This window comes from Corvus cornix, chromosome 1A (assembly GCF_000738735.6).
Source record: "Corvus cornix cornix isolate S_Up_H32 chromosome 1A, ASM73873v5, whole genome shotgun sequence".
NCBI classification, from domain to species: Eukaryota; Metazoa; Chordata; class Aves; order Passeriformes; family Corvidae; genus Corvus; species Corvus cornix.
In genome coordinates, this window is record NC_047057.1 from 33,046,654 (window position 1) to 33,073,433 (window position 26,780).

The window sequence follows — 26,780 nt, forward strand, 5'->3', positions numbered from 1 at the left end:
TCTTTAAAATGCAGCCAGAGAGATGGGATCATACATGTGGGAAACCTGGAAGAAGTGCTTCATAGGAGCTTCATTCAGAATCCATGTGCTGGCAGAAGACAGGACATGTGGCAGTTCTGCTTACACAGGAAGCAGGCAAAGGAATAGTGATGCATCCCAGTATAAGGAAAGCTGTGTAACATAACATCCTTTAGAAATAAGTGCAGTATATTGAGTGATAAAGCTAAAAAAAGGAAAAGCTTACCACACTGAGGTGATCTGAAACACCAGAAGACTACACCATAAAAACAAAGAACTTCTAATTAGGGCCTTTTACATTCTCTGATTGTGAAATTCTCCTTCTCCAGCAAATTATTTTCTACCACATAAGTTTTGATTTCTCTGCTTCCTTGTCATTCATGTGGCACTTTTTGTTTTCTGTTAATGTTTATTACACTTTCTAAGCCTAATTTATCACATCTTAGGGAACAAAATCTTTTGCTGACTTTCAACTGTCTTGGCATGGGGCAGACTTAGGGAGGTTTCATGTGGGACTGGATACAGAGAATCAAAACATCTGGACTGAGGGCAGTCCCTTTGCTAATGACAGGTAAAAGAGTTGAGGAACTGAATGCCAAGGGATGTAATCCCTAGCACTCCGGGAAGAAAGCTGAGAGAAGAAATGCAGTAACAGATGCAGAAGGATGGGGTGCTGGCAAAGTCAAAAACTATGAAAAGATCCAATCAGCAAGAGCATATGACATGTCTGGCATTAAACACAATAATTACAAGCCTTTTTAATTGCAATAAACATCTTTCATATTTATGTAATTACATGTTTGGAAATCATCTAATTAAAATAGGATATTCTGACAAAATAAAAGACTTGTACATCTCTGCAGAAGGTTGCTGCTGCTTTTTTACTGAAAGCAGTAGGCATTCCAGAAAACTTCTGGGACTGCATCTACAGCAAATAGTGACATACATAGGACTACAGTGCTTGGAGAGCTCACCACTGGGATTTCTCTTTGTCATATTAATTGCTGGAGATTAGGTTTTTCTCAACAGCCAGGACCAGAAATATTTTCACACAAATGGTAGATTGGAGAGAACAAGGAAGAGCCTTTTTAGTTCCAAACTGAACAGGCAGCACCTGAAACAGAGTGAGAACAGCATCTCGTAGCATATTTATTAATAGGTTAAAGTACTCCTTTAAACACAGCATGTTCTTGAATTGTATAGTTCATTTAGTACTCCACAATGAATACCAAACAGGCAAAGAGTAGTGGGTATGCTAATACAAACAAATTCAATACAGAAATGCATAGAAGGAAGAGATTCAGTGGAGGGAGTGATGGAGTAGATGAATTTGTATGTATCCTCAGCAATCCATTCATTACATAAGTTACAGCAATAAAGCATTACCAGTTGTCAAAAAGAGAAGAAATAATGTGAGATTATGGAAAAGCTGAAAGTAAAACATGAAATCTGAGAGCAACAGATGGATAATGAGAGCACTAAAATGTATATATTATCTAGAAGATGTATTTAGAAACTTTTGTCTAGCATGAGTTCTTCAGAAAATCCTAATGACAACTGCAGATAGATTTAAAAGGGCCCTGACTTCCACAGTTCACGGAATGAATGAGGGAACTTGTACAGCCAACACAATGTCAAGATGAATGATGTAAAATGATATAAAAATTGCTGAACTGTGCATAGTAAAATGTTTCCTCAGGGAAGGAACGAGGAGTAATAGGTTCTAAAGCATGGCTTCAGTAAACGATAATTTAAGTAGGAAATGGTCCAGAGAGTTAGTAAAAAAGCCATGGAAAGCAAATAAATGTTATAAAAGAAAGCTAAAATGAAATTACAAGGCAGTGATATAAAATAAATGTCATAGCATCATGCAAAATATACGGAAACAACTGAAGCAGTTAGTGTTTTCATAGAACAATTCAGCTTCATACATATCTTCATGTTCTTTTATACGATAAAAATAGATCCAGATGTATCTAGGAATGGACATGGTGTTGTCCTTGAGCTGAGGATAAAGGAGCATGAAAAGCTTGCCTGGGAAAGAGCATAAACAAAATTATGTTTTAAGACCTATTGGATATTTGTTTTACTGAGATGGAACAATATTCTTGATTTCAAAGCATTTAAATATTTTATAAATAAAATCAAAACGTAATTTCTGTATTTTGTACATTCAGTTGACTATGTAAAATGTAGATTTAAGCATTAATTTGAAGGTTCCATTTTTGTCAATATAAGATACTGCTGGCTTCTTCATATGGTTTATAACAAATGGCAGATGTACACTAGGTTGCAAATGTGCAAATGTATGATATTGAAAACTCTCATTCAAGTAAATAATAATAGCTATGAAAGAGCTGGCAAAGTTTCTCTCCTCTACTTTCCTAGATGGTTTTCCAATTAATTTCTAATCCTAATTTTCCAGTTTAGGTTTGTGAATAATTCATATTTATAAAAGCTGGTCTTATGTACAACTCAACTGGGACACTTGGATAATAAGGAATACATTACAAAAGCCTCATTTGAAAACTTTGGTTTACCTATCTTCCCCATTTTACTTCTTGAAGTTTGTAGCAGGGTTAATTCAATTTCCCTGGGTGCCAACCACAAGGTAAAGCCTGTACTCCTCTTGTAGTGCCTTAACTGCTGTTTTCTTGTTTCTGCTGTAAATAAGGTTGTTAACTTTAAAATTATAACCTTGTTTTTATGATCTAACATACTTTCATTTGTTTTTTATATCTGTGCCTGTTTCACGACACCTTTAAGGGTCTAATAATACATGCCCACCTTATTTCTCTTACAGTATGACAAATTTTAAAATTCCTTAGTCACATACTGCTTTTTCCTGCAGACTGAGTACTGAATTGGCATTTCATTTTTTGCTTGGCCGATTCTGCAAGACAGATAACTTCCTTTTAGCACATCTTCTGCTTGTTTATAGGACATAATAGAAATCATATAGCATTTAATTCTGCTTTTGCTATATAATTTTGCAGCTTTATTATCTCTAACAAAATACCATTCACAGTAACAAAGACATCATTCTTGAAAAAATCCAGCAAGAAGAGGACAAAAGATAGGCTGGGGACAGCACTGGAGTGGAATTCCTACTTTGCTCTTCTGTAACATTTTCCATTGTCATTCTTGAAGTACTTCTACAAGGATGAATCATTATTTCAATTTGCCTATAGGAGAAACTGAGTCACCTAAAGAGGAAGTGATTTGCCATGCAGCAAGTTGGTGGCAGAGCCAAGGGCAAAGAACAAGGCTCTTCATTTCCTGCCTGGTGCCCTCATGACATTAACTCAGTTTACAGCTCTGCCACAGTCTTATGACCTTAGGTAAGATCTTTGGGGTCCTTTATTCTCCTAACACTGAAGTGCCTGCTTAATTTAAGCTTATTTTTTAATGATCACATTTGGATGAAAACTCTCCACCAGTACATCAGCCATATTACAGGGATGGTTCATCCTTTCAGGTACTTTGAAAGGGAGAATTTTTTGTTCAGCATACTGTTACATTAGGTAATATTTTATTTTTCATATTGTGTTTGTTTTTGCCCAGAAAGTTTTCACAAAGAATAATTGTAGCCAGGGGAAACCTGTGTCTGTAGATGATAGAAAATGGTGAGTCAGAGGAGCCTCGGTTCTGTTGCACAATACCTGTGTGTTATGGGCCCCCGGTTTTTCAGCTTTGCAAACACTATTTTCCTTTTTCAGAGACATCTGGAGAACAACTGTTCGCACTCCAGACAAACTCAGGGTGCGGATGAGAGGAGAACTCACGCCTCCACCTACTGCTTCCCTACACAGTGTGCATGAATGAAAAGAAGCACTTCTTCCCCTGCCCTACCCATTTGCACATAGAGCCCTTCCAAACATTTCCTCTGGGTTTCCTCGTAAGAACACCTCTTCACTGTCCTACAAAGTCCCATGGGGTACAAAGCAGGCATTTCAGTATTTGGATTTTAATTTGCTGTGTATTATTACTTTCACTGTTCCCTCTTCTTTCTTCTGTTCCCTTTACCTTTCTTACTTGTTTTTGATACTCTTTCTGCTGTTTTTACTAAGTCTGTTTCATTTCAATTTGTTGTCTTCCCCTTTTTATGCTTCTTTTCCATGAGAAAAGGGAAGCGTTCCACTCTAGGCCAACTCATCATAGAGGCATGGAGAGGACTGGCAGAAATCATTGCTCATGTCTGGCTATGCAGGGAGAGGACTAGGGTTTTGCTGCTGTGAGGATTTCCCAGAAGTGATATTGGAGCTGTTCCAACAGTTTACAGTAAAAGGGCTGCAGTTCTAATGCAAGTTCAGCAAGGTGAAGGCCATCTTTTATCAGGTCAGGTACAATAACCAATTGTGTCAGATGTGTCTCTGGTCTGAGAAATTAAACCTTTGTACAGGATGCTACATGGTACACCATGGAGGTGAAGGATCCAGCCTTCATATGAAGTCTGACATCGAAGAGGAGAGACAGATGTCTGGCCTGTAAGAACCATAAAGAATTAAGCACAAAAGGCCCTGTAACTGGAAGGCATTATTGTGAGGCCCAGGCCATTAGTGTCTAGGTATCCCTGCCTCCATTGTCTCACCAGGGTGCTCAGCAGTGTCGACAAAGCAGCCCAGCTCTGAAGAACACAGTACTTTGTTACATTTGGCTAAACCTAAAAGTATTGGTAGGGGGAGAATGGGTACCATAGCCACTTTTTCCTGGGCAGAAGGCAGATAACTTACATACCTTTCAAAATGGTGAAATCTGGTCCTCTCTCTCCCATGTCCCCTGCTGAGTGCCCAGGCATGATTTCAGCACCCTTGAAGGATGAACACAGCACCCTGTTTGTCTTGCTGCCATGTCATACGTCACAGAGTAGAGGAGGAAGCAATGGGGCAGAAGCCATTAGCAGCATCACCTGGGATGACAGTCTGGAAAACAGTGTGAAGCAAAACTTCCAGTGCCTCATTCTCACAGAAGAAAACTGAATGCAATGATAACATCCACATGTGTTAAGACAACCAGAGAGTGTAGTGTGGAGTGTGCTAGAGACTCCCATAATGTGTGACACAGAAGATTCAGTTCAGGCAAGACTGAACTTTTAGATGGAGGTGTTCGTGTAGGCCAAAAATTGGTTGTTGTTAATGTTCCCTAAATGTACTTGATTTTTACAGGAGAAAGCAAAGTTCTAGAAATGCAGCATGTACTTTGAGAAGGAAATGGTAGTCTTAGGGCCAGTGGTACTTTTTTTCCATTGTCTGTGAGTACTTTTTATGGAAGTCCTTCCTTCCTCTTTGTGGGATATTTTCTATGTGAGTGGAGTTACCAACAGTGAAAATCACATAGCCTAAGGAAATCTTTAAAATGTGCCAGGACCACATCACTGCTCGCTAACAACAAAAGGATTGATTCAATACTCAATAAGAAAGTGAGAGTAGGAGAGACTGAGAGACTTGTGGTAGTCTGCACTGCTGAGGTGTACAAGTGCTTTCTATAGAAACAGAGAATTTTCTAAGCGCTGCTGGCTTCCTGCTTATGTACCTTGCCTGCACTTCAGTTCAGAGGTAAAGGAGGCAAGTGTGTATTCAAGGGGAAGGGAGTATCTTCTCTTGTGTTTGCACAGAGCCAGGTACAAAAGAGCGATGAAAATGGGTCAGATCTCCAAGTGCTAAAGAAGTGTAGACAGTAATACAAATAATTGTTTGGAACACACTGAATTTAGTGCTTTGCAGCAGTCTGATGGCATGGACAGAAAACAGAATGGTGGCCCTATTCTGACTTCTTGTATTTGGTTATTTTTGTCAACTGTATGAATTTATACTCTGCTTAGTTATTGAACAAACCGAAACTAGAGTTTTGTGGCACAAGAAAATGCATTACACAATTACCCTTGTATGAAAATGTAAAATGTAAACTTCATTTTTTCTTTCAGCGAATAATGGCTCTTCTTTTAAACATTATTAAATGAATGAAATAATCCTAAGTTTTTAAGACATTAGCCTTGGATCAAAGTCAAGGATGTAATTATAAACAGTGAGCTCTTTATGGCTCCATCTACACTGCTCATCACATTGCTGCCAAACACTATCAAGGTCTCAGGCTACAGTGCCACGGTTACAGCCATATTAACGGCTGTTTAGGTCATTGCAAAAAAAAAATCCTATCAGGTGTAGTTAACATTTCTGCAACCTGTGTAGTGTTAACAGGTATTTCCTTACGTGAGAAAGGTACAAGAATGTAGGTAATCAGGCATCTCCAGGTTTTCAGGGTTCTGTTGATTTCAGAAAGGCAGGATCCCCTCCCAGTATTCTCCTGTGGTTAAGCACGCAACTCTAGTTCTTATCTTTCCTCAGATCTTGGAAATACTTGCAAGGGATACCTAATCATAGGAAAGTAGATGCTCAAAAGCCAGAATAGTGTATTGCCACAACTTTTGGCCACAACTGTGCTGGGAGCGCATTATATATGTAGAAGTACTTCTGCCAATTCCGTGTGGCAAATATGTGCTTTACCCAGCCAGAGTTTCTGCATGTTAAGAGTAGTGAACCAATAAAAAAGTAATCTGCCTGACTACCAAGCTCAACTTCACTTTTTCCTTTCAAATTTAAACAAAAAGCTCTGGATGTAAGCGTACAATGCTTTACAGAATGAAACAGACCTGATTCGCCACCTTCTTAGAAATGTTGACTACAACATGCAGTAGTCTTTAGCAACAATTACCCTGAGACATAAAATAGCAGGGCATGGGGGTTCTAGGGACCAACGTGGGGGTGAGCATTTTGATACTGTCCTACAAATGAGATTTTTCCATTCTCTCCAAATAGCTTCAGGATGGGCCCCTCAACCATTCATCGGCATTCATGATTTCACCCATCTGCCCCTCTGTAAGTACATTTCTGCTTCCTGAAAAGAAGAGGCTGGAAAGTAAAAACTGACTACCATAATAAACATCAGCTTTTAGCCACTATTATCTCTTTGTTTTATTCCTAAAGCCCTTGTCTCTATTGTTGGCGTTTTCTTAAATTCTATTATTTCTTTGTCACACTTTGTCATGAAATCTCTTGTTTTCTGATAGCTGGCATTCTTCTTTAAGCTCAGTTCCGGGGGAATTGAATAGCTCAGGTTCAGGTTTTAAAACAAATATACCTAGCCATTCCGGTTCCTGAGAACTGAACACAGAAAGCAAATTTAAGTGAAAAGCTCATATGTAAATAAACTATCCTTTAAAAAATAAGTACAGTTTTTCAAGCCAGTCTTTAGGATTTGGAATTCTGCTGTGTGGATTTTTTTTTTCAACTTACAGAGTCAGCAGTAATGCCTCCAACAGTTTCATCAAAATGGCCAATACCCAGGAATACAGACATCATAAAGTGAGCAGGAATTATATGACCTGATCAGAGATGACCACCCAATTGAGAATATGCCATGGACCAGTATAAGTTAAATAAACATGGATGTATTAACTGCAAGAAGGGATTCTGTTGCCTTTATGAAGTCTCAGAGCTATGAACTAGGATGGTTCACTTCTAGCAACAAGAAATGCACAGTCACAGCAGGCCATCACACACTTTGTGGGAGTGGAATTAGTGTGGGACATTTAGGCAGGAACTGTAATCTGGCAGCACATGGCCTCTTTGCAGGAGGCAGGGAAGCCAGCATACCGTGCTCATGCTGCTGCAATATGTGAGTGGTCCAGCACCATGTGGGAAGTGTGGGCAAGAGATACTGTGCATGTGCCCACATCTTAGCCACAAAAAAGCAGCACTGCAAAGGCAAGTGACAGCATAAACCTTTTGAACATTAATAGGATGCCCACAGGAAAGAAAAGCATATCAGCAAAAGATGTATCAGCAAAATACACAGGCTCACATGCTGAATGGCATGGTCAATACACAAACACATAGTATGTATTAGTATCATAACACCACTGTAACTTTAACTAAGATGGATTTGCTCTCATTAAAAAACCTCACACTGAAGTTGTAAGGAGGAGAAATAAGAAGTTAAAAGAAGGACATCAAGTGAGTCTGTTCACACAGAACTAACATGGTGGCAGCAATAGTAATACTTAAAATTAGTTTTCTTGGTAAAAAGCCCATTCAATTTTATTAGTAAAAAGTTATTTAATATTCATCATGTGGTATTTGAAACAACTGGATAAATAAGAGTAAATAGGTTTAAAAATAGGTTAGTACAGTTTGTTTTCAGAGTGAAGAGTGATTTCTTCCAAGGCATACTACCATAAGAATAACTGCACTAGTTCCTGGAGATCTGTGATTGTGTGACTATCTCCACTTTTTTATTAAAAAAAAAAGGAAAGGCACATTCCTACTTTTCACTAACATTCACATTCATTAACATCACATTCTTAAGAGAATGTGATTTCACCATACTTTAAGGCTCAAAAATCAAAAGGTAAATAGAAATACACCAGCATTTACAATATAGGGAGTTTTACAAGAGGATAATATTTCATTTACATGTGACTCATGATTTCTACATGCTTCAGGTATGCAACAGTGATTTGTATAGGGAGTGGGTTGCAGTGAGAGGCTTGCTAACATTTGAAAGACAGCTGTCATTTACAGATTCTAAGAACTTACAAAAAAGCATAAATATCACACAAATCTGGAATCAGGAAAAAAAGGTAAAAGGTGTTATGATACAACTTCAAGTACCAGTCTAATGAGGTCAACATAAGTAGAGTTGCTAACTTCCAGAACTCCTTTTCACCCCATGGAAGAACTGGCAATTTCCTGAGAACACCAGCCCTTTAAGGATGAGAGGGAAAATATAACCCAAAACATCGTATTCAAAAAACAACCACCTTTTTATTTTCCTGATGAATAACAGCCTCCACACTCCCTACAGTCAAAATTTACCTTTAGAAAAGTAACCACGTTCAGCATTGACTTAAACTTTGACTATATGGAGATATTGATAAAAATAAGGGATTGATACTAATGTATACTATGGAAGAAATTTGGTGATTTTGGATTGGTAATAGAAGTATCCTTACTTCAGTACAACAAGAAAACATATTTTTTAAACATTTCAAAATATTTTGGCACACAGATTTTATCATAACTTGGAATATGCAGACTTTTCAGTCAGCTGTTCCATGTATCGACAAGGTATAGTTTTGCAGATCATTCAATTGTTAACAATCTATAGTATTTACTGCACTCCTGCTGCTAAGTAAACAGTTTTATAAACTAACTCATGCCCTTGCTGTAATAAACAGAGAGAAGATATGAATTGTATTGGTTGGACGACAGGATCGTCACTTTCTTGCAGGACAGCATACCTTCTGCTAATAGAAGGAAGGTGTCCAAGCAGGTGCTTGCCGGAATGGGACCTGGGCTGGGACTGACTGCTGTTAGTTTGGCAGCTGGAGGCAGGCACTGAATGTGGCGGGGCATGTTCAAACATGTATCCCAACTAGCTGGTGGAAAGTGTGGGTTGCTTCTCCCTGATGAGGAGGAATGGAATGTCAGAAGCATTTCTCATAGCATTTTGATTATCAGTTAGCTAGTATAGATTGGGAAATGGGACAGAACAGGTACATTTATGTTACTGGTTTAATGTGCAGTGAAGGTCATATTGAGTGTAATCATCCTTACAGCTGGAGTTTCGTGCATTCCTCCAATGCACTATACTGCTCTATGTGAAACGGCTCCTGTCAAGGAAAGAAGGAAGAGGCTATGCATAGTGTGCTACATAAAGCACAGCAGTAATACAGACCTTGGCCACTCCTCTAGCTCAGTAGACTTGGCTTGATCTTCACACATAGCTGCCTCACAGCTACCTCAACTCCTGCTCTGCAAATGTTCCTCAATACCAAAATTAGCAACTTCAGTTTTGACATTAGCAGGGCACATCCACAATATCCTCACTGCAGCAGACTGTGAGGGGGAACACATAGTTGTTCCTGCAGTTGGATCTTGTTCCTGGACCACTTTTGCACATGGTGGTGCAAGGCTAGTCAGAGCCAGGTCAAAACTGGAATTCAGCCTCCTGTGTTTATGATGTGGTATGCAGAAGCTGAGCCCAGGTTTTTGTCATACAGGGTGGATAAGGAGAGACAGGCAGGCCAGGAGATTTTGAAGCCTCCATATGAGGTTCTGTGGCCAAAGGGCTCATCCAGAAGCGTCAGCACACACCACATGCTCTGAGAAATGCCAGGATGACATCTCATTAGATTGGCACAACCCTTTTGACAAGTACAACTTTCTGTAAACAGTTCGACAGTTTCAAATGCAATACATACCAACAACTGTATTTTCCAAAAGAAAAAAGCAAAATACATCCAGGTAATTCCAAAATTAATGACATACAAAATCACAGAGAACTTATTAGGTTGCAAAAGACCTCTGACCATCAAGTCCAACCTATGACTGAACAACACCATGTCAACCAGAACACAGCACTAAGACTGGATGTGGTACTTCGTTTAAACACCTCCAGGTGTGTCTCCACCACATCCATGGGCAGTCCATTACAATATCTAATCACCCTTTCTGTGAAGAAATTCTTTCTAATGTCCCACCTAAACTCCCCTGGCCCAGCTTAAGACTATATCCTCTCATACGTATGAGAGGTTCCATATCTCCTCACAGCCGAGATGTCCTGATGCTGGAGTTGCAACAGGGAAAGGTTTGCTTCCACCAAGCACTTTGGTGGAAGGGAGCCACAGCCTGCCTGCCACCTCGTGAAGGGCCCGCCAAAAGGTGCACGCGGCCTCTTCCCATTTCTTCAGCCACCTTTAGGCTAAATTTGACACCCGGGAACGGCGTTAATGGAGGTTCAGTGTTCGGTCTGACGCTGCTCACTGCAGTGGATTCCCGAGCCCTCCGACAATCCGCAGCAGCCGCGGTTTTGTCTGTTCACAAGCGTGCCTGATACAGCGCGTTTCCGACCAGCGCGTCCCTTCCCGCTCCGAAAGCCGCCGCTGCCTCCCCCCCGCCGGGCTCGGCGCCCCCCGCCCCGCCACTTCCCCGCCGCCGCCGAGAGCGCCTCCCACAGGCCACCCGCGCGGCGCCGGGGGCCGCCCGTTCGGGGGTGCCCTCCCTGCTCCCATCCGCCGCCCGCCACCCCCTCGGCGAGCCCGGGGGCGGACAGGGCGATCCTCGGCCCCATCTCTCGCCGGGGCGGCGGGAGGGGCGCCAGCCCCGCGCGACAGCCGTGACCGAGCGGGGGCGGCCTGGAAGGGCCGCCGGCGCCTGGCAGCCCCGCCCCGCTCATCCCGCCGCTCCCCCGCCCGCCCGGCCGCGTTCCCGGCGGGCGGCGCCGCGGGGTGACGGGCGGGTCTCGGCCACAGCCGAGTGCGGCGCGTCAGTTCCGGCGGGGAGCGCGGCGCGGCGCGTGGGTCGGAAGCGCCGCGGCGGCGGCGGCGGGGGAGCGGAAAATGGCGACGGCCGCGCAGCTCACGGACGAGGAGCTCTTCTCGGAGCTGAGGCGCTTCGGCTTCTCCCCGGGGCCGGTCACCGAGAGCACCCGGCCCGTCTACCTGAAGAAGCTGAAGAAGCTGCGCGAGGATGAGCGGGCCGGGGCCCGCGGCGGCGGCGGCGCCAACAAGACCCGGAACAGCAACAACAATAACACGGGAGCCGGAGCGGCGCCGGGCGGAGGCGGCGGCCCCGGGCGGGCGGCCCCAGGAGCGCGGCTGGCCGGCGCCGAGCACCCCTTCGTTCCCGGGGCTGCCGCCGGAGGCGGCCGGGGCCGCGCCGCACCCCCCGCCGGGGGCGGCAAAGTGCTGCTGGGCTTCAGCTCGGACGAGTCGGACGTGGAGAGCAGCCCCCGGAGCCAGGCCGGCGGCAGGAGGGAACGCGCTGCGCCCCTTTTCCGCGGCCTCAGGCCCTCCGCCCCCCACGGCGCCTGCGGCGTGAGCAGCAGCTCCCCCCCGGAGGAGGCGGCCCGGCGGAAGCCTAACGCCTGGTGGGGGGCGGCGGCCAGGAGACCGGCGGCAACTCAGGGTGTGAGGGAGCTCGGGGACGGCGAGGAGGATGACGAAGAGGAGAAGGAGACCGAGCAGCAGCGGTGGAAGAACCGGACCGTGAACGGGAACCGGCTCCTCGCCTACGGAGGCAGCAGGGACAAGTACTCGGACTCGGACTCGGAGGAGGCGGGGGCGAGGGCCAAACAGCAGGGACCGAAGGAGGAGTCTGCAATCCGCCGGCCCAGACGGAGCCTCAGCAAGTCTCCTGCTCCATTCATAACAAGCAAATGCGCTGCAGCCGGCGCTGGCGTGATGGAGACGGGCCAAGAAAGGGCTGGCGGAGGCTGCGATGCTGGTGTGCTCGTAACGAATGACAGGGCGGCGGGGGCGGCTGCTGCCGGCAGTCTAGACAGGGGCAGAAATCAGGAGGAGGAGGAGGAGGCGGCGGCGGTGGTGGGGGGAAGAGGAGGAGGAGGATGTGAAAATCTGGACTCTAGTCCTCCCAGCCCCAGATACCGCATTGGCCTGTCCAAGAAATCCCCATCAGTATTGTTGCTGCCACCACCGCTCACGGACGTGGACAGCGGCAAAGTCACTGACCCTCCAGGCACCATTAGGAAAGCGACCAATAATCATGTTCTCAGCGGTGCTCCTGGTAGCTGTAATGTTGAATCCAGGATCTATTCATCTACTAATAGCCTTCCCCCGGGTGGAACCACCTCCTCCCTTAGACTCAACCACTCCAATCATACGGGTTCAAATCATACCTACCTGAAAAACACCTACAAGAAGAATCTCTCTGAGCCCGAGGAGGAGCTTCTCCAACAGTTCAAAAGAGAGGAGGTATCCACCACTGGAGGCTTCAGTGCACATTACCTGTCCATGTTCCTCTTAACTGCTGCATGCTTGTTCTTTCTGATACTGGGATTCACATACCTGAGAATGAGAGGTTCTGGAGTAGCTGAGGATGTGGGAGCCAACAGTAAGTATTAGGTGAAGGGTAAGAGCAGTTTCTGCAACTGGATGTAACAACTGTTAATACGCCTTTGCATTCCCAGACATCGCTTACTGAGCAGTTCTGGGTTCCACCTTAGAATAATCTCTCTTTAGACGATGGTGCCCAGAGAATTTGTCTTTCCTTATGTATGTGCTTTGCAAGCTGGTGTAATAAGCTTGCAAGACATTTGAGGATAAACTTAAATCCCAGCATTCCCTGCTATCTGCTGATACCTTGTTTTCTAGCACGTTTTCTTCCCAAAGCAGTTCTATGGATTTTGTTCAGTATAGCAGGAGTATGGTTAATAGAGATTGACGAGATAAGGCTTTATGTTAACCTCACAGGAGTAAGCATGCACGTTTAGATACCTGGGATTCATGCAGGACTAAGATTTGACCGTAGTTGTTTGGTAATAAAGCAAGTTGTTTTCATTCATATGTGTTGAGGGCTGAAAAGGATCCTAGGCTGAGATGATGTTACACACTATGACAGACTTTGGGCAGTGAATGCTTGACCTATTGTGTATTGTTTTCTAATAAATACTTTCTTCTAAATTTAGTTGAGAATAACGTTTATACATGAAACACTGCTGTGCTTTAGTCTGAATTTCAGAGCATTCATTTTTTTAAAATCTTGAATTATTTGGGAACTTCTTTTATATGTGAAAGTAACTTCTTGGAATGGATTTAAAAACTACCATTTTCTATTCATGAAGCGTACAAAAATGGAAATGTACCACCTAAGGGTGGTGATTCATGCTAATTCAATGCTTGGCTGTTCTGAAATGGACAGTGGAGACTCTAACATCAGAAAGAAAAACCATGCCATTGCTGTCTTGATTTTTCATTGCTCCTGGTGAGAAATTATGCAAAAAACTGGTTTTGGGATGTAAGAGCATTAGAAGGTTCTTGGCAACTTGCATTTTTTCTTGAAATGATTGATGGAGTGTGGGGTGTGTACATTTCTTTGTATAGAGAGTAGAGGATTTATATACTCATTTGTGGGCATGTATACAGTGCCATGTAAGGAGCGATCCGACTGTTATCTTGGGATCTGCTAGATGTCATAGGGCAGAAGTAGCAGTGTGGGCTGGCTTTTTTTCTATTCCCTTTTGAACGTTGTTCATTACATCAGGGTAGCAGAATAGTTCTTAATTCTGTTTTGCACTCTTTGGCGGAGGGGGGGTGAGTAAAACATTTGGTGTTTAGGAAGGACAGCAGCAGCAAGGACTTGGGGATTTGCGATGGTTTCGTTGCAATGGTCCACGTGGCTCTTAAGTACTGTTCAGTCTCGTTTTTTGGGAATGCTGTGAACATGCACAGGTGGGCTATAATTAGATACAGTATAGTGTGACTGTTGAGACTGCTCATACTCTGGTTAGCTTCTGTCCATAACTGCTAGAGACATGCCTACATTTTCTTATGTATGGATAAGCTGTATTATTATACTGACATGTACTATATACTTCTTTTAGTCTTGAAATATGATGATTTTAATGGGAGAAGATCTGTTGGCATACTGGGGTAAACTGCTGAATTCAGTGGTTGAGTTAAAACTGGCTTGTCATCCTGTTTGATAAAAGATGACTGTTTCAGCAATGCAGATAGCAATAGTTCTTAAAGTTCAGAGTGGATTTTTTTTTTTATATTGAAAGAAAATTGGTTTTGAATGTGTGAACTTTCCTGTATAGAGCGTGTGGGTTGATTGTGTTGGGTATATTGCTCTTAAAAAGTTAACCCAGCTGGAACTGTTAGGAAAAATTGTTCTCTTCTTAGAGGACCTTGCTTAGGTTAGGCTGCCCAGTCAGTGCTCTGGTAGCCCAGTGTTGCTTGGTAGTTCCAGTAAACCAGTTCTTGGCGTGTTCTTGCTTTCTTTTCAGTGGAACTCTTGAAAGTGGGTTTCCTGAAGAATTGTTCTGGCAATGGCACTCATATTTCATCTGTCCTACTTCCTCACGGCCCCAGGCTTTGCTGCAACATAACAAATGGGAACAGGGGGAATGGTGTCCTTTGGAAGAAGCAAACAGCAGGTTTTTGTGGCTACCTCCTTTGATAGGGAGATGAGCAGGCCGCTTCTTTTCAGTAATGTGGGAATGAGCAGGGAATTACCTTGTCCATATGTTTAGCATGTGCTTACTAAATTCTTCTCAAATCAGCATATGGGACAAAAATATGGTGAGTCTGTAGAACAGGCGAGAACAGACAAGACAGGCTAATAAAGATTTTTACTGAAAAGGGGGAGAACCCTGTCTTCTATTACATGCTTCCTAAGCTTAAACATCATCCAAGTGTGTCCTTTGATTCTTATGCTTATATGGGTGTACTGTCTGTTTTCTTTATAGAAGCAGAACTGATTCATACTTTATTAAAAATAATAACGTATCTCAAAACCAACCATTTCATTTAGGTGGATATTGAGATTATTCTGTCTTTTAGATGGTTGTAGGTAAGATTCTGTTGGGTGAGAGTGATTGTGGAAAAAAATCAGTTATTTTAAACTTGAATCCTTGTCGTAAAGAGTTTAGGGTTCAGAGGAGTTGCAATATATGCATCTCTGTAATTATCATGCTTACTGTGATAAAGCAATAAAGGCAGTTATTTGTATATTTGGTGACTTCTTATTTTAAATTTGCAGGGATTTATGCACAGTGAGCTTAAATGCTGGTTTTCTTAATAGTTAATTGCCTAAAATTAAATGCAATCAAAATAAAGTGATAGTATGTTTGTGACATTGAAAAATATTAATCACGAAGTACACTCAGTATCAACACTTAAGTATTTGTCAGTCTGTAATCTAAGAACAGAGGAGGTGTGTGTAATGAGAGGGAAGCTTAAAACCAGGTGTTGGAGTTGAATTTAGGCCAGGTGTAGTAATATAAATGAGAAGGGGTGAGCAGAGAATTTCAGAAGAGACTTGTCACTTAACACTGTGCCTAGTGTTCAAATGATTTCTTATTCAGAGCTCTGAAATAGCTATGAAGTGCTTTAGTTTTTCCACATGTAGTATAAAATGTTCAAAGACAAATCAGAACTGGGCTATTTCTTCTGTAGCTAAGCTATAAAGGTCACTTGAAGTAAGGTTTTTATGCATTTTGCTGTCTAAAATATAGATAAATGTCTGTGGGGTTTTTCTTAAACCCGTTGAAATAAACTGCTCTTGAAGCTCGCATAAAAGACCAACTAATGCATAAGCACATGCTGTGCTTGCTAGCTCTGACAGTGCCGTATGTGGAAAAGATCAGTTTGGGCTTGTTGCTGGTAACCTCATTCATTTTGCTCTGGCTGTAAAGCATGTTTTATTTGCACCTGCCTTCAAAATACCATGGAATTGAATCAACTTCTTGCCAAACCAGCACAGTATTTTGTCAGGAAAATGGTATACTTTAGTCTACTTTCCTAGGGTTCTTGAACCCCTGAAGAGTTGGGTATCTCTTCCAACTTCTGTGGTTTTGTGATGTTACTCTGAGCATCTCAAGTGGGTGTTCCTGAAAGTTAATTCTAAAGTTACTTTTAATGAAAAGTTGATAACTGTACCAGATCAGTTGATGTTGTTTCAGGTCTGGTTTACTTTTCTGAAAAATGTGGGCACTAGTACAGATGCTGTTGAAGTCAGTAATCCGAAACAGGTTGTGTGTAAGTTACTTTTACCATTTCTGCTCCAGTACTTTGTTTGGGAAGCAGCTGGTGTGACAAAAGAAAAAAACAGAACAAAACCACCACAACAACAAACTAATTTTGAAACTTTCAGGTAGGTCTTGTTTAAAATCTTATTTTCTTGCTAGGAGAGGCTTTTAAAAGTGACATCTGTTGCTAGTAATTTTGGTCTTTCTATGAAGTTTGTTACAAAACAATTGCTAGGAGGATAATCCTTGCTATGTTTGCTACAACTTGTGTTTTTGAAATGTTAGTTCAGGGAGACTTAGCAGTTATGTATATTGCAAGTGTAAGCTTATGCAAATCACAATTCTAAGAGTTTCATTCAGTTCTATTGTTGTTCCTTGACTTCTAAATCTCTCAGGTGTTACAACTTCTGTGGAATTTTATGCAGGGAATTTAATTGCTAAGAAGTTAGATTTGCTGTATAAAAGACAAGATGATGACTGTTATGCTCACAGGCCTGCAAATTACTATTGAAGTGCTGTGGTATTTCACAGATAACTTACAAATTTACTTGCCTTCTAAGATCAGCTTCTCAGATGAGTCTATATTCTTGACAGTGTTGCCTTTAATGGAAGAAAATTAGTTGTGGGTAAGAAGTATTTATAGAAGAGGAGATAAAGGGAGGGAGAAAAAGTAAAAGATTTGAAGAGTTCCTGTGTTGTGTGCCTATTAACGTTGCTTGTGCTTTCAAGGGATTCCCTGACTTGTATTTGACACTGTAACATCTTCTATTGAAATACTAGCATATAGCTGTTTCACTTTCTGTATATTGCTTTAAATCCTAGTTAGCAAGTTTCTCAACTAGGTGATATAAAAGAAAGTCCTCCTATCTCTGGGAAACAGTTGTATTTCTAAATCATTTTGACATCTGTGTTTCATCTGAAAGTAGTAGGTTGCAAACTTTAGCTTGACTGCTTACCCAGCTAAGCTGGCAGGAGTTGTAGAGTTGTAGTGAACTCTGATCCCTGTCATGCTTCTAGACTTATGCTCAGAAATAGTAAGAACATTTGAACAGGCCAGAACTGCTGTTTGAGAAAGTTGTTTGGTCACTTCACAAAAAAGCTTAGGCAAGTAAATTAAGCAAGTACAGTGGGGTTTTTTTTCTTGATGAAAGTGCTATTCCAATGCTGTGGAGAATCACGGAGTGTTGTAATCCTGCGACATATATTCCTTTCACCTTTATCGTTCTTGTGAGTATTTGTATTTTCTGCTAAAATTAGTTGCCTGGTGTGATTTGTGTTAGGTTGAGGGGAATAAGTTTACTGGTTAATGGACTGTGAAATCAAGGTATATTAAAAAGATAAGACTTTTTGGGAGACTCCAGTGTTTGCTGAGAACTTCATTAGTTCTATCCTTGTCTTGACTGTTCTTGGCTCCTTCTGTTTCTCCTGGTAGGTCTAGATGTGTGGAAGAAGGTGGCAGTGCCTTTGCTGTGATTATGATAAATCAGGACATGGTGTAGCTCAGGTCTTGCTCAAAGTAACCTTGGTAGCTTCTGTCCTTTCTGATAGAGAAAAGCTTGTCAAAAGGGGCAGTGGTACTGATGGAAAGAAGCATACTGATGGGTGCAGGGGTAAATTGAAGAACCACTGCACATCTTAAAGCTGATCTCATGTAGGTTCCTTCTGTGTTAGAAGGCTTGCTTGAGCTTATGGTGTCCAGTGTTGAGTCCTGCTGTGCTGTACTTCCCACAATGTTATTTAGTGCTGTTTCTCTGTTCTGCTTGTGTTTACATTCTGCTGTGGAGTGTGAGAGTAGGTGTATGTTAACTGTGAAACAGGCAAATGTGGTGCCTGTTGGGCATAGCTTGCTGCAGGAGATGTGCTGTTATGGTTGGCTTTTTGCAGAGGTGAATTCTTTTTGCAGAGGAAAGGATCAAATTTTCTGTTTACTGAGGGTCATATTGTAACATCAAGGTATCTTGAGTAACGCTGCCTAATTAGAGTCTCTAATTCCTTCAGCAGCTTTAAATGACCTCTGAGTGACAGACTGAATTGATACAAAAGGCTGTTTAATGTGGGGAGAAGAGTAGGGGCTTAAAAAGAATGATCTGACATTGAATTAAGAGACACTACAACTTAGTAAGTAGTCTCTAAGGTCCATTGAATTTTAGTGATGCTCTGTCAGATAAGTAAGAAATGGGTCTTCATAAATGAGGGATTGTAGAGCAACTTGGCTACTTTGTCTCAGAGAAGGCCGTTTACTTAAACGTAAGTTTAAAGATGGCTTGTTACAGAATAATTGTTTCATATAATACTAAGACTTCCTTCATACTGCCTTTATTTACTTTATTTGCTTAATACATGGTCACATCCCCTTAACCTTCTATTTTTTGAAAAACTACAAGAAACATTTGTACTTGGACTCCCAGTGTCTTGGGTAAATGCAGCATCAGCCTGTCCTTTCTGGTTGTTGACTGAACAAAACTTTATCACAAGAGGACTGCTGGGCACGAGGTGGATAAGTGTAATGTTTTTCCTAACACTAGATTTTAAGGCCACATCTAGACCTTAATTTTACTTTTGTCCACAGAAAAGTGTTTCTTTGGTCAGGTAAATCTCTGCGTTGGAGAAACCTCAGACTGTTCGTTAATTTTGTGACTGTTCGTTAATTTTGTAACTGTTTTTGTTAGCTTTAGGATATTTTCAATAGGCTGCATATCAAAGCCCCTTACGTTAACCATCTGTCCCCACAATACTCACCATCTCGATATGTAATTGTGCAATAAAACGTCCCACAGCACTTCATTCAATAGTACTTATCCCAGGGTTTGTTCAGGGTCATCAGCCTGCACAGTGCAAGCCCCTCATATCCCACATACCCCATATCTCACAACTTCATCAAACACATTTTTATCAGAGTATGTGGATGTTGCTGGTCATAGAGAACAGAAGTCTAGCTATAGAACTAATCTATATATAGAACTAACTAATCTAGCTATTGAACTATCTACTGAAACCTGTCAGTAGATATTGAGCAATGGAACATTTACTGTCAAGGATGGGTTTCGTATCTCAGAAGGTAGATATGTGATTACTTTTTTGTTCCGGGTTTTTTGTTTTGTTTGTCTTGTTACTGTTGCCTGAAATAATGCTTGGGTTTGTTGTGAGGCGGGTTGGTGTTTGTTGGTTTTTTTAATTCCCAGTATATTTTCTGGGAAATGGTATAACGTTATCTGTTAATGAATTTCTATTCATCTCTGGCTGTATCTAAAGTTGAGTGGCTTTTGTTCTTTTGCAGGTGTCATGCCTTAGACTGCCAAAGAGGATTTTGTTGAGTGACAGACTGGGTGGTGCATGTGTGACAAACGCTTGAGAGGCATTTTCACAGGCTGTGGAAATCCACAGTTCAAACCTAATTATGGGGAAACGCCAGTCTGGCAGTGTTGCTTGTACTGTTTTTCCTTGCAAATACCTTGGAAATAGTTTACTGTTGTTTTGTAAATAAGAGAAAATGATTTATGAAATTCCTTGGTGGTATCTTGCGAAGGAGAGTATCATATTAGGTTCAACCTAGTCTGTTTCTGTATTGGTGTGCCCCCAATGTATGACCCAAGAAAGTTTGGGGAGAAGAAAGGCATAGTGTATTTCAAGAAAAAGCTGAAAAGGTGTTTTTTATTTGGTTGGTTCTGGGGTTTTTTGGGGGTATGTATGTGAAAGGAATTTTATACTGTCCTAGGGAGACTTTTCCTAGCTGAGAAAATCAGAGCAGAGATGCAGATTTCCTTCTGGAGAAGGAACTAGTCTCATTATTTATTTTTGGGTTTTGTTTCTCTTATCTGTAAGCATGAGAAGTACTTACGCTTTTACATCTGCTTATGTAAAAGCAGGTGTGGATAAAAGTGTTTGTAAGTCACTATGGGAAATAGGGAATCTGAGCTGTCTGTAAAGGATATGTTCGTGCTTAGGTACTTTGTATTTTGCATATAATAATAAATGCATGTTCATTTTGATCTAAACTCAGAAAAAAACTAAGAAGGGAGTGTTGAGAACATCTAAGAGAGCTATACGGCTGTACTGTCTCTACAGTGTCCTTTGAACTAGGAGTGGAAATACCCATCTTTGGAGTACTCCTGTGAGCTGACTTACTCGCTGACTCGCTAATCCTAACCCATTCAGAATGGGCAGGTATATATGCACAGTTTGATTTGGCGATTCTAGGTATATTATGATCAATGCCTGATAAGTTTTATTTCCATCAGAGGTGGTATTCCCTTCAGAAACACTGTAGACTGTATTTATGTTGTTTACATTGAGCATGGATGTGTTGGCATACTTTATAATTGTACAATGTACAATATTTTTTAAATTATAACTTTAAACACTTTTTTTCTTTTGACCTTCAGCTAAAGGTTCTGCTTATTGAACTAGTAACAAAAATGTGCAGGTTGAGTACAAATGCACATGAAGTAGAGGGGGGAGGAAAACCGTAAGATGTTAAATCCAGACTTGTTTTATTCTACTATATAGGATGTGTGGTATTAAAGCCGTTCCTTTGGAGGGAGAGCAAACTGGAGGGAACTGACATGAAAGTAGCAGCCCTGGCAAGGAGCTGTCCTGGTGATTGAGGACCTGAGGCCAAATAGGGTCTGCCTATCCTTTCTGTAAGGGAATGAGTTAGTATGTGATATCCTTTGCCATTCAGAAGAGGGGAATGTACCAAGCTGCTTCCACAAGCCTTGGTGTCAGACTAACTATATGGCCGGCTCCCTTAAGCATAAGGTAGGTGGTTTGAGGAAAGAGAGTTAGGATCTTGTTCTGTAAACTTTCTTTTCATAGTTCAAGCACTGAGCTTTGTGATACCATATAGTGACCTACATAGTACGGAGTTCTCGTGTACCAAAGGTGTGGTATGGTTCTGTTGTTCCTAGTGTTTGATATCTTGGTAAGAGTCACTTGTACTTCCTTTCTGTCTTCTTTTTTTCCTGTTTCTGCATGGCAGGTGAGTTTCTTGCCAAGAAAGGTTTTGGTTTTTCTTGGGTTTTTTCTCTAGATCCACCAGGGTCAGAAGTGCACACAGTACTGCTAGAAGATTCATCACCTTAATCCACAAACTGATAGTGTAACCTTTTAACTAATAGGTGTAGCCTATTTAATTAATAAACAATTATGATAACATTAGTTCAAGTTCAGTCTTAGTTCAAGCAGACTCTTCAGCTGAGTAAAGGATAATGGTGTGTTAGTCCAGTTGTTCTCTTCAGATAGTTTTTGTTTGAACCAGGTAGATGAATCAAACAAATCATCAAACAAATGCATTTGCTATGGTAGACAGCCTGGAAGGTTAGCCAGTTCTTCAGAGTCTTAGTCCAGTGAAGTAAAAATGGAAGTAACTCAATATTGCCTGCTGTTATGCATGTCCAGTCAAGTGGTGGTATGTTGTGTATTACTGCTGAGCTTATCCTGATTTTGAGCTCTGCAAACTTTTACAGTACGTTGTGAGCAGTTTTCCTTCTTCTCTTTAACTAATATGGATACTTGTGGTAAACTGACTGCTGCTTCCTCAGTGGAAGCTCATCTTTGTCATGCCAAGAGACCTGCTAGCAACTACCTCTGTATGTCCTGCACAGAGCACCTATTTTCAGAGTTCTACTGTTGTTTTTAGGCTTTGTAAATATCATGTTGTTCAGCAGTGCTGCTGCTCTTAGTGCAGCAAGCACTGATAGACTAATGTGTGCTGAATGGTTAAGATGACAGAGGCACAGCAGAACCCCAGTTTTGAAAATGAAAATGTCCTATTTCGTATCTTGACTTTGGGCTTATGATCGATAGCCTTTCAAGAGTTTTCTTGTCAGTGTTCTCCCTTCAAATGTTACCTTTGGATATTGTAAACTGTTCATACTATTACTAATACTTTGTAACTGAAGTCTGTCTGGAAGAAGAGGTTATGACTGGGTGTTTTTATGTTGGAGACTCTTCAAGACAGAAATCCTTACTGCTTGTACGAGATCACAGGATCTTTTTATCAAGACTGGGCCCCTTGGCAGAGTGACGATTCAGTATTTAATTGCAGCTTCCCATTGATTTTTAAACCTGTATTTCAATAACACTTGCTTTATTAGCTTGCTTTCCATCTTGAACTTTGGAGTTTGAGGAAAGCAGAACACTTCCTAGTTAAACATAAAACATGTTGTGTTGCCATGCTTTCAAGGTGGAGTTTCCCCTTTTTTAAAATTTGTGTTCATTTGTTGAAGTGGTGGGTATTTTTTGACCTTTTAAAATGTAAGGAGCTAAAATACTTGGGAGGGGTGCAGAAGAAGGCAGAAGAGCTATTTCGGAAGCCTATTCTGATACTCTACCCATTGTAAAATGCTGGTATGTGTCTGAAGTCTAATGTTTCTCCTGGTAATGTTTTGCAACTGCTTGTAAGAGCAGTTTTAGTGTGGTGGGTTTTTTATTTCCTTTGTATACACACTAGCCTGTAATGAATACTGTGTGTATGTGTGTGCAAGGAATGTGATTTTAATCTAATTTTTACAATGCATGGCAAGTGCACTTTTGATCCATTCTCCCTAATTGAACAGAGACAGCTGTTTCTTCTGTATTTTGCAATATAGTGCAAAAGAGCACATGTGCAAGTTATGTTACTATAAAATATTTCCTTGAATAATCTTAAGAACTGACAGCTTTTATAATTTCTAGGTTTTTGATCAGTAATACAAGTACCAGAATGAAAATAATGTTATTATTCAAATGAAACTGAATAATCTGATGAGAAGCTTTCCCAATACATTTGTCTCTTCTTAAATATGGATGAAATTGGCATGATTCACGGGAGCATCTTTCAACATTCAGATCTATTCTAACCAGTGTTTAAATAGGCAGGAGTAGATTGGAACCTTTGATACAGCTAAACAAAGGAGAGGGTTATTTTGTTGTGATTTGTTGGGCTTTTTTTTTTTTTTTAAAAAAGCAGTGAAAAACTCCAAAGAGAAATTCTGGTATATCATACCCTTTTACCTAAAATAATGAAGACTTTTATTTTCAGGGCTGATAGAAAATGCGTTTGAAGTGTATATCACAAATATGATTATTTTACTTCTTTTGGAGGAGGGCTTTGTCAAAAAAAGTAACCAACGTGAAGTTGTTGGTTATGTTGTCAATCGTTATATCACTTACAGAATGAATTAAAATTACATCGGGGAAAAAATTATCAATAAAAGTGCTTTAAACTGTACCAGTTGAAAAAGTGACTAGATATTAAGGAAAGATTCAGCGGTTTGTAGAATTCACTAATCCTTGTGGCACATTATGCTGCTCTTCAAAATGTACAGGGCCAAGGACTATTCCGACTATAATGGGGTACTCATTTCAAAAGACAAAAACCATTTCCAAAGCACACAAAGGTGATCTGTAATGAAGGAATTGCTGTATGATTTGGTGTCTTAGTATAAAAGCAGAGAGATTTAACCTACTGGTTGGAAGTGGTTTCTACCTGAATTGGAGCAATATGGAGATGGAAGATCATGCAAAACTGCTTGTCTGTTTTGAGCATTAAATAATTGCAGAGAGGAAAATAAAGGCAGGATTATTTTATTTAAGAAGTTTGAAATATGGAGCTCTGGAATAACATTTCCTGCAATAACTTGTTCGCTGTTTTTCTGGCATTTTAAGTTTTAGGAGTTCTGAGAGGCAATGTTTTGGAATTACTCTTTACAGATACATGGTGTGTCACTGGGTGAAGTCAGACCTTGATCCCAGACTTAGAAAAAGTTACAGATCTGTTAGCTGACATTGAAAATACTTGGGTTGTAAAATTATTGAAAATTTGTTTCTGAGGTCATGCAGAAAAGGGCTGGGCTAAAGGCCCATTTCTGATAGCAGTGCTTCTAATATTGTGTGGTAGCAGCACATTATCCAGCTAATGTATTTGTTTTAAGAAGAAAAAGAATCTAATAGAAAGCATTAGGTTATCTGCTTACTGAACACACCTTTGCAAGGCAGATTTTGGAAATATTACTACTTCTGTTTTGGGGTTAGTCTGCTTGTGGCATGGTGGATGAGGAGGAGAAAAGTACTTTGCAGGGAGGAACATTCTTGCTTCTGCAGAAGCTGCTAACTTGGAAGTGTATGTTGTAGTGCGAAGTCTCTGAATGCTTTGGGTGAATGGTACTTGATGCTTTGTGTCATCACAAACAAGGTGCTGATGGGTTAATTGGGGTCATTCTCGTTTCTGCAGCTGCAGCTTTACAGCTCCTTAAAGTTGCGTTGGAATTTTGCTTTTTCATCTATAACATCAAATTATCTGTACATTCAGAAATAGATTATGGCATTACAATGGTTCTGTTAAAAATGTTTCCTTAAAAATGTTAGGAGGAACATAGAGCTGCCGGAAGGTTCAGAGGTGGCTTTTATAGTACGGAGAAAGAGGACTCAAATTTGGAAGACTAATGAATGAAGTGAAGGCATGAATATTATGGAAGGGCTGAATAGTCTTTTTACTCCCTCTCTCCTCTGATACAAGGATACATGTTTTACCTTTGTAGTATAAGTAGATGATAATTTGTTCTTTGAACCCCATTAGAATGTGAGCTTGATAGAAGGACTGTTTTCAAAGCTGGCAATTGTTGCATCATAGAGGTCTCAAACCCTTTTTGAGGAGGAGCCTTGGAAGTATATGTTCAGATAAAAATCTTATATTAGTAATTAGTTCTTAATTTAATGTTTAGTTTGGTAGAATGCGAATTTACCACTCTTTCAAATATAGTTACATATTCTAAGAACTGTCAAGAAAGCTTTTGAACCAAGAATGCTGATGTAATATTTTGAAATAGCTTAGACATGTTGGAGTAGGTGAAAACTTTACATCTGTGACTGGAGCACATGGGAGGATTTGGTAAGAGCTTAGGTTCTGGACAAAAGAAAAAAAGGGTGGATTCAGAAGAGGAATTACTGAAGAAGTTAAGGAGTGGCCTTATTAACTCAAGTGAATTGAGGTTATGTGGTAAATAAGTGCAGATTGATTAACAGTTGTAATTGCATATGCAGCTGATAAATTGCAGCAGTTGCATTTAGCATACTTGCCTCTTAAGGCATCAGTCATCCTAAACTAAATAGTATCATACATAAAATGTACTTCAGTTATTGGTTAACTTGCCCTAAAATCACTAACTTCAGAGGGATTTAATGGAAATCCTATAGTGTGAGTTAAAATAAGGAATTACAAAGATTGTTAAATTTTGGTGATAAGTAATTTTGAAGAGGTGGTCAATATTCTTGGTCACGGTAACCAGTATGTATTTGTGAAGGAGAGGCAAACATTGACACATCATCTGGCTTGCTTCATAAATTCAAGGTGTTAATATTTATGTAAATATGAAGTTGCCCAAATGCGAGATTGATTTTACACTGGGATTGTGATGCTGGAAAAGTCTAACCACCACCATGGCCTCCACTTAATTGCTGGACTGCCCTAGCATATCTAGAGTTTCAGGTGACAGTTCGCAGTTTGCATCTTTGCAGGCACGGAAATGTTGCATATGTGTTTGTTTCATGACTTTCATCAGTGCTAAAATATGTTAGTCATGACATAAAATATGAAATCTATGCACTCTTCTGTCTCGTGTTTGCACCCCCTTTCCAATCAAAGACCACTACTGAATCAAGATTTCATGTATGCTTAATGAGATTGACCTTGGAGTCCATAATTATCCTTGTCTGGATAACTTAACGATCAACCTGGTGTTTCTCATCCTATTTTAGGCTATTGAGATTGAAAGTTTAGTGTACTGGGCATGTTTTATTGAGTTAATGAATGAAATACATAAGACTTTTTAAAGTTGGTAGCTTGATAATCCAGTAGGCAACGTCTGCAAATTTGGACCTATAGAATGAAATCAAGAAGTGCTGTAGGGCTTGGTTTGCAAGAGTCTTCAACATCTGCTTCTATGAACTTTAGTTAATCTTACATCTGAATCAAGTATTTGGGTGTATGTGAAAACCAGTCCTTGGGTGGTTTTGGTTTGGTTAGGTTTTTTTTTTCCATATACTGTATCAGAAGAAGCTGAAGGGCTTATTGGGTAGGTAACATGCTTAATTCTTTTCTGAGCTCAGGCACATGGATAAACTTGTTTGCAAAGTTACAGAGATTCAAGCTGTCTTCATTCCGAAAGCATTTTCACTGTCCTGCTGCTTTATACATCATTTGTTGGTTGTAACCATAGGAATGTGAACCTTACCAT

At 40.8% G+C, this 26,780-nt stretch overlaps 1 protein-coding gene and 1 long non-coding RNA gene across 2 annotated transcripts in view; both read left to right on the plus strand.

Moving 5' to 3' along the window:
- The first annotated feature begins 2,983 nt into the window (after window positions 1-2,983).
- LOC109143231 lies at window positions 2,984-7,434 on the plus strand. Its single transcript, XR_005604635.1, has 4 exons — window positions 2,984-3,359; window positions 3,738-3,916; window positions 6,834-6,893; window positions 7,313-7,434. It is a non-coding gene; the product is annotated as an uncharacterized LOC109143231 (long non-coding RNA).
- Window positions 7,435-11,346: 3,912 nt separating this feature from the next.
- The window catches only part of LEMD3 (LEM domain containing 3), a 43,589-nt gene continuing 28,155 nt past the window's right edge, over window positions 11,347-26,780 (plus strand). Inside the window, exon 1 of the mRNA XM_010413838.2 lies at window positions 11,347-12,929. Within this exon, the coding sequence (XP_010412140.2) occupies window positions 11,417-12,929 (1,513 nt within the window). The 5' untranslated portion in view covers window positions 11,347-11,416. The remainder of the gene's footprint in view (window positions 12,930-26,780) is intronic.